Source organism: Anarrhichthys ocellatus, unplaced genomic scaffold (assembly GCF_004355925.1).
Source record: "Anarrhichthys ocellatus isolate YVR2014 unplaced genomic scaffold, GSC_Weel_1.0 scaffold4, whole genome shotgun sequence".
NCBI classification, from domain to species: domain Eukaryota; kingdom Metazoa; phylum Chordata; class Actinopteri; order Perciformes; family Anarhichadidae; genus Anarrhichthys; species Anarrhichthys ocellatus.
Window position 1 is genome coordinate 13,996,919 of NW_022280034.1, and position 18,256 is coordinate 14,015,174.

The following is an 18,256-nucleotide window of genomic DNA, read 5'->3' on the forward strand; positions in this document are numbered from 1 at the left end:
CACACACACACACACACACACACACACACACACACACACAGCCAAGAGCATTAATGCAGGGATGTGTGTTGTCAAGGAGTAACGAGAAGGGAGAACAAGAACATAGACGGATCGCATGCACATCAGCGACACCCTGATTAAATCCTCTTAAATTCAGAAAACACTGATTGAATATTTAAATATCTTTGGATTTATGGAGATTTTGTCAACGGCAGATACTGGGAGCACATGCTCTTCCAAATAAACAAACTCAATTTAGATAAACATAGATCAAATCAGGGGACAGGACATATTCATTTTTAGCCACCTTAGCAGTGTGGCTCTACGGATGGCAATGTTGTCTGTCAGTCGACCACTTTAGTCCAGACTGAAACAAGTATTGGATGGATTACCGTGTTATTTTGTTACAGACATTCATGGTCCCCAGAGAATTAAGCTTACTGACTGTAGTGATCCCCTGAGTTGGTGGTCTTCGGACTTTTCCCCTAGCGCCACCAGCAGGTGTGTCATGGTGTTGAATTTTTTTTTTGTGAAATGTCTCAACAACTATTAGATGGGTTATATTCATGTTCCCAGAGGATGGATCCTTATGATTTTGGTGATCGCTTGAGTTTTCCTCCAGTGCTACCAGGAGGTTGACGTTTGCGGTTGTGAGGAACATGTTTCTATTGGATGCTATGAAATTCCATACAGGCATACATGTTCTTCTCAGAACGAATTGTAATGACTTTGGTGTAAACAACCAGACTTTTCAATTAGCTTTGTAAATCATGGCAACTGCTGGCCAGCTAGCAATGATGCTGGGGATTGAAATTTAGTGTTACTAAAGGCTGATTCCTGATGTGTTAGTGACCCCCTTACCTTTTGTCCATTGCCACAATCAGGTCAAAATATCCCCCTCACTTACATCTTGGTTCGTGGAACAGTATTCAAAAATGTGTGGCTGAATTTACACAGTATTTGCACTCGACATTCATGGTTCCAAGTGGATTAAGCGTCAAATGTTTGCAACCTCTTGCCATTTCTTGTCAAAATGTTGCCCATTTTGCCCCCATCATGCCAAAATGTTCAGTTGTTCAGTTAAACATTTAAATAATGTTTAATGGAATTGAAAACAAATTATGCTCCACTAAATTCATGCTTCTCAGAAGATGAACAATGAGGAACCATAGCCATTATGGTTCCTCATTGAAATTAGGTCAGCTGAATTTTTCATTAGCTAACAGTCCGATTTCCATGAAATTTGCTGGTCAGGCACATTATCCTAAAAGTATACCCATTTGGCCCTTGACCCCATGACCTTTCATCTATTGCAGCCATCAGGTTAACTTTTCAGCCACAGCATTGTAAGAGATCAGTCAGTTGCATTGCTCAACGGAAAAAAAAGAGTTTACTCTGAGTAGTTTTATTGGTTTTGTAATATACAGTATGTCATCTTGCAATAACCATCATTTAATTCTGCCCTTAAAACATCCCTTTCATGTGAGTTAAAGCCATATGAAATTGTCATCCCTGTTGTGACTGCGTACATTCCGCCTCAAGGCACAGGCAGAAGGTCGAATCTATTAGATCACCTCGATTTTGTCAGTGACGATGATTCAGCTGAAATGCTTTCAGGCTGTGAAATCGCAAACTGAATACATTCAAATGTCAAGATTATGGCCCCAAATGTTCTCCTTGCAGCAATTTTACTATAGAAATAAATAAATGAACTGGACCAAATGAAAATATGTCAAAGGAAATCAGCGTTGGGAATGCTGAAAATGCACTCTATAGCAACCATAAGTGTTCAGTCACAGACTGTGACTTGTTTGTTATGGATACAGTTATGTGACTATAATCACTAGGTACAGTAACAATTCAGTCACACTGAGTCGGCTTCTTAACTCTGATCATCTGCCTTTGTAAAAAAGCTCAGGATATACAGACCATTTAGCGACCTGTGGCCAGCACAGTGTTTGGCAGGAATCTTTAGATTTTATAAAGCATGAAAGCCTTGAACCTACGGGGATCGACAGAGACTTACCCAACCTATGATAAGGCTCCATGTTTATCTTTCTGCTATGTCAACTAATAGTATGCACAGGAAAGTCACCTACAAAACTAGGGTGGGGAATGATTGTATATACTGTCAGACAATATAGACCTATTCAACATTTTAACAACTGTGGTAGCTATACCTCTAATATCTCTAATATCTTGTGTATAGGGTCATTGTGGGTAAGGCTTCAAATCAATGGCCATCATTAAGATTATGTACTTTGACATCCAGGTATTTAATTTGCAGGCAATTTTGTCTGACAATTTACTAAATTATTCTTTTCAGATAATGGATTAAATAATATATTGATAATGTCTTTTAAAATCACGGTCTGTGAAACAGTTTATCTGTTCGGCCCATCTCTACTAAATAGCTGCTGAACAACCCTCTCAAAAGCCAGAGGGTGGAAGGGTCGTCAGCCACAGTGTGGTATAACTTTAACAATGGCAATATATTTAAAACCGCATTACTTTCTCTCTTGCCACAAGAAGTGAAGATGATGAAAAGTACAATATAAACTAAAGTAACAGTCATGTACCTGAAGACAATGTGTAACATAAGACTGCCAGAACAAGAACAACAACATTATGTCCTACGGGCTGCTGGAAGGCTTATCATTTGAAAGTGTTGAATTTTTGTAAAGACAGTAAACTTGAATGTAAAGTAAACAAAGAGAAAAAGTTGAATTTGCATCAACAGCAGTTGTGTCAAACAGCAACTTCAAATGGTAGCAAATCTGAAATTAGCAAGGTATATTAGGCCTCTCTCTAAAATATGCCTGGTTCAAATAAAGATTCTTTCTGCAGTTAAAGTAAATTAATGATGTTGCTAATTTAATTTTAATTTGTATATATATATATATATACATTTAGGGGCAGTAAACAATCAACCAGGGATGTATTTGTTTTTGTGTTTCTTTTAGTCGTGCTCTGCTTACAGAACTTCTGTCTGCCTTAAAGAACCTTTCCTTCAAGAGCTGTTGTATCCTCAGGGCTTAATTTAAAGAAAACATGGACAGCTGCCAAAACTCGTGTCATTCAACTTGTAAATCAGACATGAAATCAGAGTTCTTAACTATGAAAGTGTTTAAGGAGTGGGTACATTTGAGGTTAGATCACCCTTGCAATCAGTGTAATTGCATCCAATGAATTAAAACGTGAATGTTTGATGAATGATGAACTGAATCTTTCGTTCGTCACTGAAGAAATGAATATCTATCTCAATGTCTCTGACCTGAACTGAACCAAATACATATGTACAGTAAAAAATATGATTAATAATGACTAAGGCCAGCTACTGTTATCTTTTGGTCATCTTCAGTATCACTGTCGTTAAGGTCAAGCGGCATTTTTCAGGTTCATACATTTACTACGGGTTTCTACGAGAACATGTTTCCATTCCTTAATGTTCAAAGAACACGTCCATTTTCTCAGTGTCTGTCAACACTTGCGAATGACAAGGTAGTACAAAACTTAAACCGGACTTTAGCGTTTCGTTTTTACCTCTTTACTTAAGATTTCATTTAATTTCATCTTTTTACAAAAATGTACCAAAACAGGCCCCCGTCCCTAAAAAAACAGCAGAGTCTGCTGAAACATGTATTTACTTCTGTCGGACCGCTACGAGATGCCGGGTTGAGACTCTGGCATAGCTACTTTTTCAGTGGCGGCCTTGTTCAGTGTATCACGGTCCCTCTTCAACAAATACTCTAACGTCTCTGAGTCGTCCTCTCAATGGCCTCTCTTGGACGTTTGGGCTGCTGAGTAATAGTTTTGAATTCATTATGACGCCCTTGATTCTAGACACGCCGGGGACACGTATTCATGTTGAGAAGCTGTGAAAAAGCGCATTTTGCACAATGAGTCATCGTGAAGTGAACAAGTTTCATATGACCGCTGTGTTCGTAACGATTGCCAACGTGTACATCCAGCACATACACTGCTAACCTTTTTGGCACGGACATCAGAAACAAGAAATGGTTTAATCCAAGGACGGTTTGTGGGTTTTATTTGAGTACTTTAGTCCGGGGCCATCGGTTAAAACTATCTTAAAACTTATTTGGAGACGGACAGCTTCAGCTCTATGGGACCACTGCAGCAGCTGACGTGGACAGCATGAGCTGACGAGTATCTGGTTCCCGTGGATGTAGGTCACTGGGCAGCACAGACCTGATGACTGGAGACCAACTCCATATGCAGGGTGACGATCAGGTGACGTTTAATATGTCGCTCGCTCCGTCGGCTTCACCGCCACATGAAGGCAGGTTGATAATGCATGCACCGGGTGGCTTCTATTTGTTACAAGCCTGAGGCTGACCTCTGCTTGTAAGGGCACAGTGTAAGGGGAAATGCTTCTGCTGAAAAAAGTGGAGAAAAATATCACAGTCATCAGGATCAGCTGATTACAGATGAAGTCAAAGGGAAAAACAATGAAATAAACACTATTGGGTCAACTGTTGTGTTTTTTGAGTGTGTGTTTCCAAAACTAAAAACATAAGCAAAAGTGTTTTAAATGGATTAAATGGTAGGCTCTATTTTTCTAACCCTAACCCATACATCGGTGGGCGTGTAAGAGGCTGTAACCGTCATGGCCAATCACATTCGCCATTATCATTTGACGTCTCATCCCAGTGATCCATTCAATACGTTTACTGCTGTTAAATACCACAACGGGGCCATCAACAAAATGAAAGTAGAATAAGATGAGATCACACCAGCAGGGCCAACAAATTGGGCCTGACGTGTTCATTTTAATCACCTCATGTAAAGTCCTCCAGGACCATTTTTGTGTGAGGTTAGAGAGGTTTCCATGGATGCGCCGTCACCTAATAAACAGTCACCTCTAAACCCCAAACCAAAACCCTTTCTAACCCTCCCCTCCACACAGCACATCCCCAGTAATCATCTGACTTAGTCTTGCTAATAATTATCCTAAATATAACTGCCATTAAGTTTGTTTTCTAAGACAAAGGCTGCCATGTGCGCAACTCTCGTGCGTCAGACCATAAAAATAATCAGACTGACTGATTGTTGGGTTTCATCCTGATAGAAACTACAGCGGCAGCATGTAAAGTAGGGTTCCATTGTAGATCAAATCTACAATATTGCCATGCATAAATTATGTTCCTTATTATGAGGATGACTCTTAATATCTCAAGATACCTTCAAAAGTTATTTACTCTGGGATTTTCTGCACTCTCACATCAGGAATCTTAGAATAGGTGACACCTGTTCTTTGTTATTTGAATAAAGTTTTCAACTAAAGGTACGAATGAAAGGTCATTGACATCAGCGCCAGTTATCAGGAAATAATGGCTTTTTAGTAAATGTTGGAGATGTTGAATGCCAATGATTCATTCTTTCTCTTGTATTATTCCCCTTATACTCCATACTTTTTCACATGACATATTCAGTCTTGATGTGATTTTTCTGCTCCTTTGTCCCCTCAGTTTATTTGTCCTCCTTTCTGCCCTTTAACAAGCCACACAAGGTTCCTGTGCCTCCTCCTGCACACTTTGCTTTTATTCTCTCTTTTCAATGCAATTAAGAGTTTGTAAATAATGAGTTTGTAAATAATGAGAGATACCCCTGGTATATCATCTTATACCGTTCCTCTCTTTAATTTCTAGAGGCACTCCTGATGAAATGAAACAACTAACCCTTTCCCTTTTCTCCCGGCTTCACTCTTTTAAGTCTCTTCTTCTGCTCGTCCAAATATCACTCATTCAGACGCTGTTGCTCTGCCCAAGGCCGAGTCAGGACTGCCCCCCCCACCCCCAGGTAAGACCCCTCTGAGAAATGGAGCACAGACATGGGAGCCTCACATCGCTGACGTGCATGTAAGCCAGCGTCTAATCTGCTGACTTCTCATGGAGCGCTGCTCTTGATTTCTGGAACTGAAACGTTGGGTGACAGTCTTAGCTGTTGTTCGGGCTGGCACATCCTAATGCCTCTAATCCATCATATACACGGATCTTAAATATGGCAGATTTTAATTAAATTTGCCAACCCACTTGTAAAAGATAAAAGAGTCTTGTGTGTTTTAGTTTACACAGTCTTTAATTAGCTATTAATGTAAAAACCATGCCTATTCCTGACTGATCAGAATTTCTGCTAATTAATAGACCTTATTTATTTATTTAAATTTACTCATTGACACAGTCACAGTAAGGTTTGTCAAGACATGTGACAACGACTGTTAATGTAAATAAAGATAATTACCCGATTAATCCGAATGATCTCTGTCTGTGCAATCAATTTAAATACAACTTTAACAAAAGGTGAAGTAGACCTCTCCTCTGAGATTCAAAAAGAGATTCATTCATATAGCATACGGGGGCGGGACTGATACAGACGGATCGAGAATGTGCCTATTATAATGCTTACATTGTTTTGAATAGGGGGCCAATGGTTAGGGCTCCACAATAAAAAGAATACTAATCGCGATCACAATTTTGGCCTCCCACAAATAAATAGGCACGATCGACCGCAATATGAACGTCTAAAATGCAACAACAGTGGAGAGCAGACTTGCAAAACATAAATGCCCTGAATTCAGGAGAAGAGGAACCTCATTTTAAGTCTTATTTCCATGAAATCATTTGATAATTAGCAGGAACGTGAAAGCAGTGCTATGTTGATGTCATTTTGGGTGTAAAATGTTGGTGCGATTTTCATTTTGCCTCTTGGAGACGCACTGTGAATAAGGACCAGTCTTATTATTTAATACAAAAGCTTTGTGCATTAGCGGTAATGCGGCACAGCGTGGATGTGAAATCAGCGCTGTGTTTATTCAGATAGGAAAGTGGCAAACCTTTAGACTTTTTCAGGCAGTTTATTTCAAGCCATTAATGCGTGACTGGAGCAGTGTTGTGAAGGTCAGCAGAATGTAGCTCGCACAGCTTTCTTCTAGTTGCACAGTTAGTTCCCACATTCTGTTATCTTAAGGCCTGAAGTCATGCCCATGTAATTCCAGCGGAGATGTCAGAGACCAGCGATACAAAACACAAAAGTACAGGCTGCCCACTAACCTCCCAGCAGCTCGGTGTCAGCGTGACATCTATCTCATGGAGCCCCAGACCAGATCTAATCATTTATGTCGGAGCAGATTTGAGTAGTTTAAGATATCTGCAGAGGCTGGGACAGGGGCAACCTGTTGCTGTCCAGGCAGAGGAGAAAACCTAACCGGCCCAAACCACAGTGGGAATGCCCCCACCTAAAAACAAGATACAACATTGACGGATTGAATACGTTTTTGTTTTGTTTTTTTGTCACCAAAACACACTGTGTGTACCAATGAAGTCAAAATATATGCATTCAGTGCATTTCCTTTGTCAGAAAACATCTGAAAAGCGTTTTTTGGGGGGTTTTTTGGGAGGAGGGGGGGGGGAGCCGTCACACGCCAAATAACAAATTTGCAACTAATAATAATTTGAACGTTAGAGATTTCTGAATCGATCGACCGCCAATCAAAACCTGGCCTGTTTTTCATTGATCGACCATGATAATTCCTACTTTTTGCCGGTTATATTTACATACACGTGCCATGTTTTACTTTAATAATGACACGGAGTGGCACAGACAGTAACGTCACACACACACACACACGATGGCAGTGTAGAAGTTCATCAGCCCGAGTGAAGGAGACTTAAAGCTTGCAATTTATTACAACTGAAGGTCCAAAATAAGCCATGGCGAAATAAATGTTAAAGGAACTACTAACTTAATAAGACTCTTATTATATTATAAGCGTATAATTATGTTATTAATTATCATGCATGATGCTCAGAGTAATCACACTGACCGTTTTTTTTTTTGCCCCCTAGCACAGTCCTGCTCATAACGAAGATAACAGCTAACATTATTGGAGGCTGCACGGACTTGTATTATGATGCGTTCATGGTCTAGTCAGTAAAAATGAGTATTGGGCAAAGGTAAATTGCAAGGGTATCACGATGTGCTCAAATGGAATCTTGTCAAATTATGATAAATAAGTAAAAAGAAAAGAAAGGAAATCGAAATCGGCAGGTCAGACTGCAGTGGCTGCATCTCCAGACCCACTCTTTGTCTGAACTAAAAGAAATAAATAAAACAAGGCTGTAATTTTCCAAAACACTTTCGAGAAATAAGTTCAGTAATTAGAAGCTAAGAATCTGAGGTGTTCAGTTTTCTCAATGCAATCCTCTGCACACAGACAGCGGCTTATGTAACCAGCTGATAACCGATGTCGTAATCACTGAGATAAAGACTAAAAAGCACATCAGTGTCAAAAGCAAAATGCAGATTTGATCTCTGATGAACTCATCACAAGGTTGTCATGCTGAACACACTCAGTCCAAAACTGAAGCTGAAAGAAGTCTGCCTACACCTGGTGCCGCCTGGTTCGCGCTGGCTGAATGCGAGTAGCTACGGTTGCTAACTCCTTATCTTTCCCTGGATATAAGATTCCAATGTTAATATCCAGATTTTCTGTCCATTATCAGTAACGTTTCAACAATCATCATAGCCATTGTAACACAGCAGTCACAATCTGGAGGTATGTTGAACTATAGAGACAGTAGTTGGACTGTCAGAGGTATGACAGGGAATATTGGACACACACACACGCACACACACACACATATAGAAGACAATACACATCAGCTTGCCACACGACACTCATCACCACAGCTATTACCGCCGCACTTGGGAGAGTGGGAGACGTGACTGATGATACCCCCTGCATCACTGCAGTGCACAGGTGTTATTAGCATCAGTCTAATGAGAGCGCTGTGCTGTGACGGCTGACACTCCCCTCCCCTGAGCCCCCGTTTCTTCTTCTTCCGATGCGATTTTCCGGCTGTAGCGGCGGTCTCCGTAAGGAAATATAGAGTATTGCGATATTATGTTCTGTGACACTGTATCGATTGACCTCAGTCAGCTGTGTGCCATCTCAGAGTCTGTGCCCTATCAAAGTAGTGCCGTGACTATGTTGGATGTCATGGAGATTGTGATGAATACGTAGGACAGCAGGACTCATGTCTGTCTGTGTGTGAGTGTCTTTAGTGAAAAGATAGAAGGTCAAGTAGTGGTAGGTGAGGGCTGATCTTTGTCCCCCTACACACACACACACACACACACACACACACACACACACACCACCAATTGAAGGAACAGACCTTGCTGTGTCTGTGTTGTGCGAGTAGGAACACTGTGTTCAGTACAGATATACCTCGCTTGTTATAGAGCAGCCGTGTAGTCCCCTTCCTCGATTTCTATGTAGATTTTATGTAATAGACGGACACAAAATAGACAAATTTAGTGAAAAAATCTGCGCTTTCTACTCCTTTGCTATGTAGCTCCTAAATAAGATCTGGTGCAACCAATCTTCAGAAGTCTACCTGTGTGCAATCCAAGTGTCACATGATCTGTCACATGATCCAACGGAGCACCATTAAATCCATTATTATAAAATGGAAAGAATATAGCACCACAGCAAGCCTTTCAAGAGAGGACCTATTTCGCTTCAACAATTTAGTATTTTGTGTAGGTCCATAAAATACAAATAAAATCCATTTTAGTTCCAGGTTGTAATGCAAAAAAAAATCCAAAAACAAGGCCATGGGTGTTGGATACTTTTGCAAGGCACTGTATATAGTGCATGTACATTTAGGGCACTCAAGTGATACTAAGGTGGGAGAGATTTCCCCTCAACCAGGACACTGATGTTTGGGGCCTCCATGAGTAGCTACACTAAAAAAGCTAAATAATAATGGTAGAAAATGACAGCGATTATGGTGCATTTCGGTGTTGTTTATTCGTCTTGCACCAGTGCATAAAGGCCTCTTAGCCAGTTATTCAATTCCCACCAGTTGGGCACCAGCGAAATGTAGAAACCATCCTGGACCACAATGACCGGCGTAATGAGGCCCAACATTAAATGCCTCCTCTCATAAGTGCATGTTATACCACGAGGTAATCAGACTGCTGGGTTGTTTCATTCTGCAGAGCATCTTCAGCCTCGTGGTCACAATGTCCGCAGCGCCCCACGGTCATTTCAACCATCTCTTATTTGGAGTACACGAGTGACGGGGCAGCGTGCCCCTCACACTGCTAAAAAAAGCAAGCTTCCTCCTCACTCACAGAGTCCTGGCGAGATCAGGGAAGAGGAGGTGGAAAACATAACTGAAAAGATGAGACATATAAGAGCCATATAGACAGCCTTGAAGATGTTTGAATGTGTGCAGGTATAAAATGTCAAAGACAGGCCTTAATGAGGCACAACTCAGGAGCATGCTTCAGGACGTTTCTGGGGTACATTGTCATTCCCATTAAAAGAAAATAGTGTTGGAAAATAAAGGCAGTAGGTTGGAACTAACTATCTTTTTTTCTTTTTATTGGTTAATCCATCAATTCTTTTTTTTAGGTTGATTGGTTAATAGTTTGGTCTACATTGTTAAAGATAAACCAACCACATTTACAGAGGGGACATCTTAAAGCTGCAACAATTTATTGCTAAAATGCTCAAATTTCACAACATCAGCCATATCCTCTGGTCTCGTGTTTCACAGTGTTTGCCTTGGCCTCTACACACACACACACACACACACACACACACACACACACACACACGGAGCAGAGAAAAGTTTTCTGAACTTGATGAAATATAGCCACGGTGTGTCATGTGGAGCGAGCGCTCCGGCATATTGTGTGCTCCGATTATCTCAGCATACAGCTAACACACTCCTGGTGGAAGGAAATAACGGGAGTAACAGGGGAGGCAACTTTAAAAGTGACTTAATGTCTTTTGTGCTGCGAGTGCTGTGAGGTGGACCTAATTTATGAGTGGTTCATGTGGATTTGGAAAAGTAACTAATAAATATTGAGAAAAATAAAGTTTTATGAAACTTTAAAGTGTTAAATTTGGTAATGGAAGTTGGTGTGGAGGGAGGGGGTAGAAAGAGTATTTGTGTCACGGTTCAGGGCTGGGCTAAGACTCATGCGCAGAGACCGACGCTGGAGACGAGGTGAAGTTTAGAAAATAAGAATTTTTACTGGTCATCAAAAGAGAAATAAACAAAAACATAAAGCGACTCCAAACGGGAGCAAGCAAAAACAAACAAAAAGGCAAAGTCAAAAATCATTGAATCCACACGAGGAAACAGCACAGGAGACACAAGGAGCACAAGGGGAAGAACAATGACGATCTGACAGCCGGAGCGGGGAAAGCAGGGGAGTATATATACGAGTGGGGTAATGAGAGGATTGGAGGCAGCTGGGTGGACCGGGCAGGTGAGTAGGATGAGTGCAATCAGGGGAACACACACACACACACACACACAGAGAGATAGACACAGAGACACGATGAAACTAACGGGATGTTACAATTTGATTGGGTTAGCAATAGGAATAGAATAGAAATGTTATTGAAAATAATTATAGAAAGAAACCCTATTGCAACGTAAAAAGTTAGTGTTTTCAGGTTGTTTCTGCAAAATTCAAGTTCTTTATTTATGATTAGAGTGAAACACTGTCATTGGCAATGACATTGTTTGTAAAATGTAAAAATGAGGATCTAAAACCAAATAAAATAATGCAAGTTAAAATATTGGAATAAAATGTAATATAGTCAAAATACAAAATAATTTTAAAGCTGAAAGAGGCAAAGATTTCAGATGACCAAACAGAGCAAAAAGGAGAGGGAATCTTGGATTAATAGTTTGCCATGAAGCCAGAAGAAACTATGAAAACAAAACCAGCCTCTTATCTTTCCATTCAAGTTAGAACATTCCAGCCTTTTGTAGCGCTAACATGCGAATCCTTCAGCACTATCAGGAGCACGGTACCAGCACAGCACATGCAGCACACGGAGTGCCATGAAACAAGGCGACAGTGTGACCTGCTGCAAAGGATGATAGAGGTGTGCTTCGCCACTCGCTTCAAAATACCATCGCCATAGACCAACATGTTCCTTGGACCAGGTGTGCAGGGAGAACGCTGCAAGTTAGCTCCCTAATAAAAAAAACATTTCTTCTCAAACCCGCTCCCCCTCCCTAACACTCCCACCTTTTAAGAAATATGGCATTGTAGCTTGAACAGATGAGATGAAAAGAACTCTTATTACCTGCCTCTCCAAATAAGTTTCATCCATCCTACTGCTGTTTGCCTGAATAACCACCATTACAGCCACTTACAGGTGGCGCAACGCACTAAAGAGTGATTTGGGATCATGTGTCGGGGCCAAGAGCTTCTCGGTGACATTTGCCGCGAAGCAAATAATTGGCTTCTCTTTTGTAAAGTGAGAGCTACTGTGTGATGAGCATGTGGGCTGCCGGCTGCCGCAGAGTCAATGGTCAAATGCGTCGCCATTAACGGCGAGTGAAATGACAGTTCTGATATGAAACAGCGAAACCAATTTCAAAAGCAGCGGGTAAATTATGGCAATTTTAGCCCATCATCGTACATTTCATTAACTCGTACAGTCTTAATCATGAGCGACTGCGTCGTGATTAAAGGTGCACTTTGACCACCCATGACAGAAAAGTGCCAAGTAAAAGAACGTCGGTGGGGAACACAGTTAGGGAGGATTTTTCTTCTCATATGACTACTTTGGTTTAATTGCAGTTTTATTTGAAGCTCAAAGCAGAACTGAAGTATTGGGATGATTGGGAAATCTCCATCGCTGAGGAAGACGCGACTTGAATTGTATGACTCAAGTCTGCAAAGCACTTGATATGTTGAGCATATCTGACTGAAAATAAAAAGATCCTGTTCGTCCTACGTCTTTGTGGCAATGATCCCTCAGGACTGACTCGTCAAGCTATCAACACCCACAACACTGACATCATTTATGGCCTGATAACTGTGATGCAATATTATGTAGTGTATAGTCTATTACGTATGAAGTATAATCGGTCCTGATTACCTAATCCTAAACAATTACGATACAATATCAGATAGGTCTGTGAAGTTTAACCCTCTCTGATAGACAGATCAGGCTCAGGGACAATGTCAGGACGGTTGGCGTTGATTTGACAAAGATGGACAAACAGCCCATCTGTGGACAGATACACAGTTTTCAAAAGCTATAGCTCGTAACACTAGCGTTCCCAGTTGGTTTCTTCTACTACGTTAAACAAGTTATTGAGAGTTTTATCTGGAGGTACAAACTGTACAGCATTGGAGTGCCTTATGCCGTGTTCACACCAAACGCGGCAATTCGCGCCACATATTCGCGTCAATCGCGCCGCAGGTCTCGCCGGGGACCATTTGTGTACATTCTCGCGAATCACACCGGAGAGGGGGCGGGGCTTATCGCCCTGAAAGCCGTTCAACTGTCCGCCATTAACCATGGAACAAATAACCTATTTCTGCTTAGTAGGTGTTGTGGAAGTCACAGATATCGCGGGAAACTAAACGCCGTCATGTCTGGGTTCATAATATTGTTCAGAGGAGCTCTGTGGATTTTATCGAGCTGTATTCACTGTGTCTAGCAAGCCACAGGTCGCTGTTTACTACAGCTGTATGAACACAAAATAAACTGATTTGGCTGTGATTTAATGGCAATAAACCGAGAAAAAGGGACTCCGAAATATCTACGTAATGATGCCGATTTGTAGGCTACCTGTCTTCTCAATGGAGCGGATGGAGCGGTGCTAGGCTAAGCTAACATTGTAGCAGCTCCACCAACACTCAGAATAACGTCATGTAGACGTAAATATGGCAGCGTCTATTCATTGTTTGTACCATATGGTTTACACACACACATTTATACACATAGTTTGGTCCGGTCTCTGTTGATATGAAGTATTATAGAGCTGTGGGTGAACACAGACGGCTACAGTATTTATTTCCTGATTCAACAACGGCAGGAAGTCAGTGATGACAGGGGAAGCAACTCAACGCTGATAGGCTATCGCGCCAGGGAGTAACGCGAATATTTCGGTGAAGTTGAAAAATTTCAACTCACGCGTTTGGGGCAATTTGGCGATGGACGCGAATTCCCGTCCATCGCGCCGCGAATTCCCGTACATCGCGCCGCAAATTTGCATCCATCGCGCCGCGCCATCGCAAATTCACGCCGCGCCAGTCTCATCGCGTCTGTGCATAGACTTTGTATGTAATCTACTCGCGCGAATAATTCGCGCCGCGCTTGGTGTGAACGCAGCATTAGTCCCAGCAACGTCCCAGGTTCGATTCCGGCCAATCAAATGGAAAATGATAGCATGATTTCCGGGTCTCGATACTGATTTTTTTCTTCCAAACCTCAGTGTTTTAAACCATGCATACCATATGCAAGAGGATATAGATAACTATTTAGTTACTACAACATCTACAGTATCTCTTACCACATTCCAGAAGAAAGGGTTGAAAACGATGGCGACCACAGCGAGATAAAAGCTGGAGTCGTGAAAGTTGGTGTGTTTTAGGAGCCCTTCAATCAGTGTCAAATCCATCTGAAAGAAACAGCCATGTGAAACATACACATTTAAAAAAACATGATTTCATTGACAGACGGATGGTTGCTGGTTATAAAAACATTAGCCAGCCTTCCATCCAAATTTAGCGCAAATTTAACAATATTTTCAGAAAATGGGCAAAAGATAATGTGAATTGATTTCCATCCACTACTGGTATGTGAACATTAGCGGTTGAGCGCATCGAGATAAACAGTTGGTGGCGCTAATTCTCCAGTCGGGTACCACTAAACCATTGCAGATGACGTCATCAAAAGAGCGCCAGCGAAACCTCAAATGGTGGAAAACCCATGAAGAAAACGCGATGGAAACATGACATTTATGTTTGTTTCATTTATGGAACCGAGTCACCTCAGCGCTGTGCGCACAGATCTGATGATTTCCCTGGGCTCTCATCAGTGGAACAGAAGCTTCAGTGGTGAAGTCTGTTTCCATTTGGCTTTTATAGCCACCTCAGACAAGCATACAAATGTTTTTTCGATATTTAAAGTTTCCTTTTTGTGTGCACAAATTGACAGTGCAAAGCATAGAAACGGGTGGATGGAAACACACACTGTAAGACTTTAAAACCGTCCTCAAACCACTTCTGGCTACTTATTCCCATGTTATTTTCGATGAAGCTTGCAGATACATTTTAGTTAAACGTTGAAGTAAAGAGAGCTTCGGCAGATACTTTTTTTCTTGACCTGTATTAGGCTTTTTTTTTAATATTCTAAGTTATTTATCAAAAGACATGTGCTATACAATGTCAGTTAGTTTTGCTCCAAAACAACATTTGCTCTAATTTGACGTATTCTTGCCTAAATGTGACCAATTACTGCATAATACAACTGCTCTTGCACTGCTGTACAAAGGTTACACGGTTTTGTATTTGTCATTGTACGACAGGGTCGCACAACCAAATTTCGATTGTACTCCCAATTTGCTACATAGAAAAGAAAAAAACTATAATATATATGGAGGGTGGAGGATGAGTTAAAGGAGTCTCACAGCCAGAGGAAAGAGGCTGTTTTGAAGTCTGGTGGTTCGGCAGCAGATATTTCTGTATCCAGAGGCTGTCTTTACAGCCGGCAGCAGGGTGAACAGGTTGTAGCTTATGCTCTTCGCAGGCATCTCTTCTCAGCAATATCACAGTAAAATCACAGTAGCAGGCTTTCATACAATATTGTCACTGTTAATGAAGGGTGGGGGGGAAGCAGATGACGGGCAACCCAGGGCTTTTTTTTTGTTGTTTAAAACGAAGCATGGCAGATTGGTGTAAAAATGTATTCCAATGACTGATACGAAGCGGAGCGGCATACACTGATATTCCTTCTCTGTCACACACTGGAGGTCTCTGTGTGGCTTTCCAGTTAACGCCTGCTGATGCAAGGGATGAAAAGCAATAAAGTACGTGTCTTTTACGACGTGCGAACAATGATTCCTGTTCTTAAGAGAATTCGCCATGAGGTAGTGCTGAGGGTCCGTCTCGAAACAAAAACGCCACTTTACTTAGACTTTCAGGACACCGATGATGAACAAGGGAGGTCAGCGCTACAGATAAGCGACTGAGTATTATCAGATATTTATGTTGGATCACTCACTTTAGGGGAGATACTACAGGTGTAATAGGGTAAACATCTTCATATCTAATAGATATCACCTTGAAACTTCCCCAGCTGATAACATTACATAAGACAATGATTTGTATCTGTATTGTATTGCAATTTTTCTGAAATTGTATGTTTAAATACTCAAATGAGGCATTATCTTATCGGCCCAATTTGGAAACATTTATGGAATAAAAATCAGAACATTGGATAAAGCCAGGTTCAAAATGTTTGCTTATTTTTGTCGACATGTTAGGATCAACAGTTTTGACAAAGGGAATTTAGGATATGTCTTTGGATCACTCAATAAATCAGAAAATATAGTCAACAGCCATAGAATTGTTTTTATTTCCACCATGTTTTTAACAACAACTGGTTCTATAAATCAGGCTATGAATTATATATCAACAAACTGCTGTGTGAAAATATTCAGAATCTAAATGAAGCTTGGTGTGTGTAAGCGCTACTAAAGTGAAGCTTGAGAAAACAGCTTGTAAAAGATATTTGATACCGATGTCAGATTAGTTTGTCTTATCTTTTTCTAATGGTAACAGGCAACAGGTCAGAATTAACCTGTTCATTTTAATGGGTGCTCTGAAGCTGAGTACATTTCATTGTGAAATGCTGCAGGTCTGGTTTGTTATTGTCAACATGACGTCACCAGACTTATTGTTTAAATTGATGAGAATAAATAATAACAGATACACAAGATGGTTTGAAAGATGGGTAGCACAGAAGGTACCTTGTTTGTTTTTTACCTAACCAAAACAATGGTGCTTAAATACAAAATAAGAGTCGAAACATATTTGTGTTGCAAGAATACAATTTCTAATTATATTTTATTGCAAGGACATTAACTTTCATATTCTGCCCGGAATAACCATTTGTTTACTGTGGGTTTGCAAAACAACACGCTTTTATTTTGAAAAAAAGGCGACCGTACCGCCTGTTTTCCGGCTGTCACGAGCTCAGCAAATGAAGCAGACTGGTTTGGTCGGTCAAATCGGGACCTTCGCTGCTCGTCTGAAGCGGCTTTACCGAGTCACGTGGAAGTTAAGACATGCCGGCTTCATCATCAACAGTTTCAGTTTTACCTTTGAATAATCGACGTTGTTGAGTCCTCCGCAGCAGTCCAGCGGCACAGAACGCGTCTCTCGAGCAGGATTATCGTCCTGAACCGCGGCCACGTCGCTCATACGCACCGAGTGAACGCTGGCGGACCAGCAGCCCTCATCCACGTGTGTGAAAGATAACGAATATTGCACAATTTGTGGTGCAAGGGTCTTATTTAGTCAGAGCAAGAAGGGAGCAGTTGCAGTGGGAGGGGTGAACTACACAAGTCCTGACAACCTCTAACCCCGCTCAATGCATCCTGGGAAATGTAGTTCATGTTTCACTTGCACTCGGTAAAAACAATTGATATTTTGCACCCATTGCAGCGCATATTTGTCGCCCAGAAATGAACTCGAATCCTAAACTTTTGGACCTGCTGTTACGCGTCCAAACCTGTAGGGTGTCTTTCTTCCTGCATTAGTCTTCTCCTTTGTAGTAAATGAATAGTCTTGCTTTACAGAGACATCTGCTGTCTGACAATATTAAGGCTGTTTAAAGCTTGCATGCGTGAGTAGAAGACGACCCCCCCCCCCCCCCCAGCATTAAAATTACGAGACACCTTTTCAATCATCACATTTTATTGACATCAAATCAAAACCAAAGACTGAATCTGTTATGCAGTGTTAATAAATATGAATAAAAAAATCCCAGGATTCTTAAGTTGATTGACAGGTCTTTTGATCCGGAGACATGAACTGTGAATTGTTGGTTTCAAAGGCTTGTTTACATCTGTAAATTGTGTATGTGTGTATACAGTATCATTTTTCTCATTCTGTTCCTCCTCTCTTCTGCTCTTTTCTTTTCACTTCTCATCTACTTCTTTTCTCTTCACTTTTCTCTTCTCTCCATTTTGCTCCTCTTTTCTTCTCATCCCTCATTTTCTCTGATCTCTTTTTCATCTCCTTTTCCCCCTTGCCTGTTTTTCTTTCTTTCCTCTGTTTCTGCCCTTGTTTTTCCTTTATCCCGCCTCATGTCATGTCATTGTTGATCCCGCCGCAGCGGTAACAGCTCGCCTCCCTCTTACCACCTGCAGCTATTTGTTTTTTCACGCTGCATGTA

At 41.1% G+C, this 18,256-nt stretch overlaps 1 protein-coding gene across 5 annotated transcripts in view; it reads right to left on the minus strand.

Annotated features, from left to right (window-relative positions):
• The window catches only part of pemt (phosphatidylethanolamine N-methyltransferase), a 49,370-nt gene extending 31,922 nt beyond the window's left edge, over positions 1-17,448 (minus strand). For 4 of the 5 annotated variants that reach the window (XR_004212649.1, XM_031843081.1, XM_031843083.1 and 1 more), the window contains exons 1-2: positions 17,179-17,448; positions 14,367-14,474 (exon numbers count right to left, since the gene is read on the minus strand). Coding sequence is in view for 4 of the 5 variants with exons in the window: in XM_031843081.1 (XP_031698941.1) it covers positions 14,367-14,474; positions 17,179-17,280 (210 nt within the window). In the remaining variant the exon portion in view is untranslated. The remainder of the gene's footprint in view (positions 1-14,366; positions 14,475-17,178) is intronic. The other variant, XM_031843080.1, reaches the window with a different exon arrangement.
• Positions 17,449-18,256: the final 808 nt, after the last annotated feature.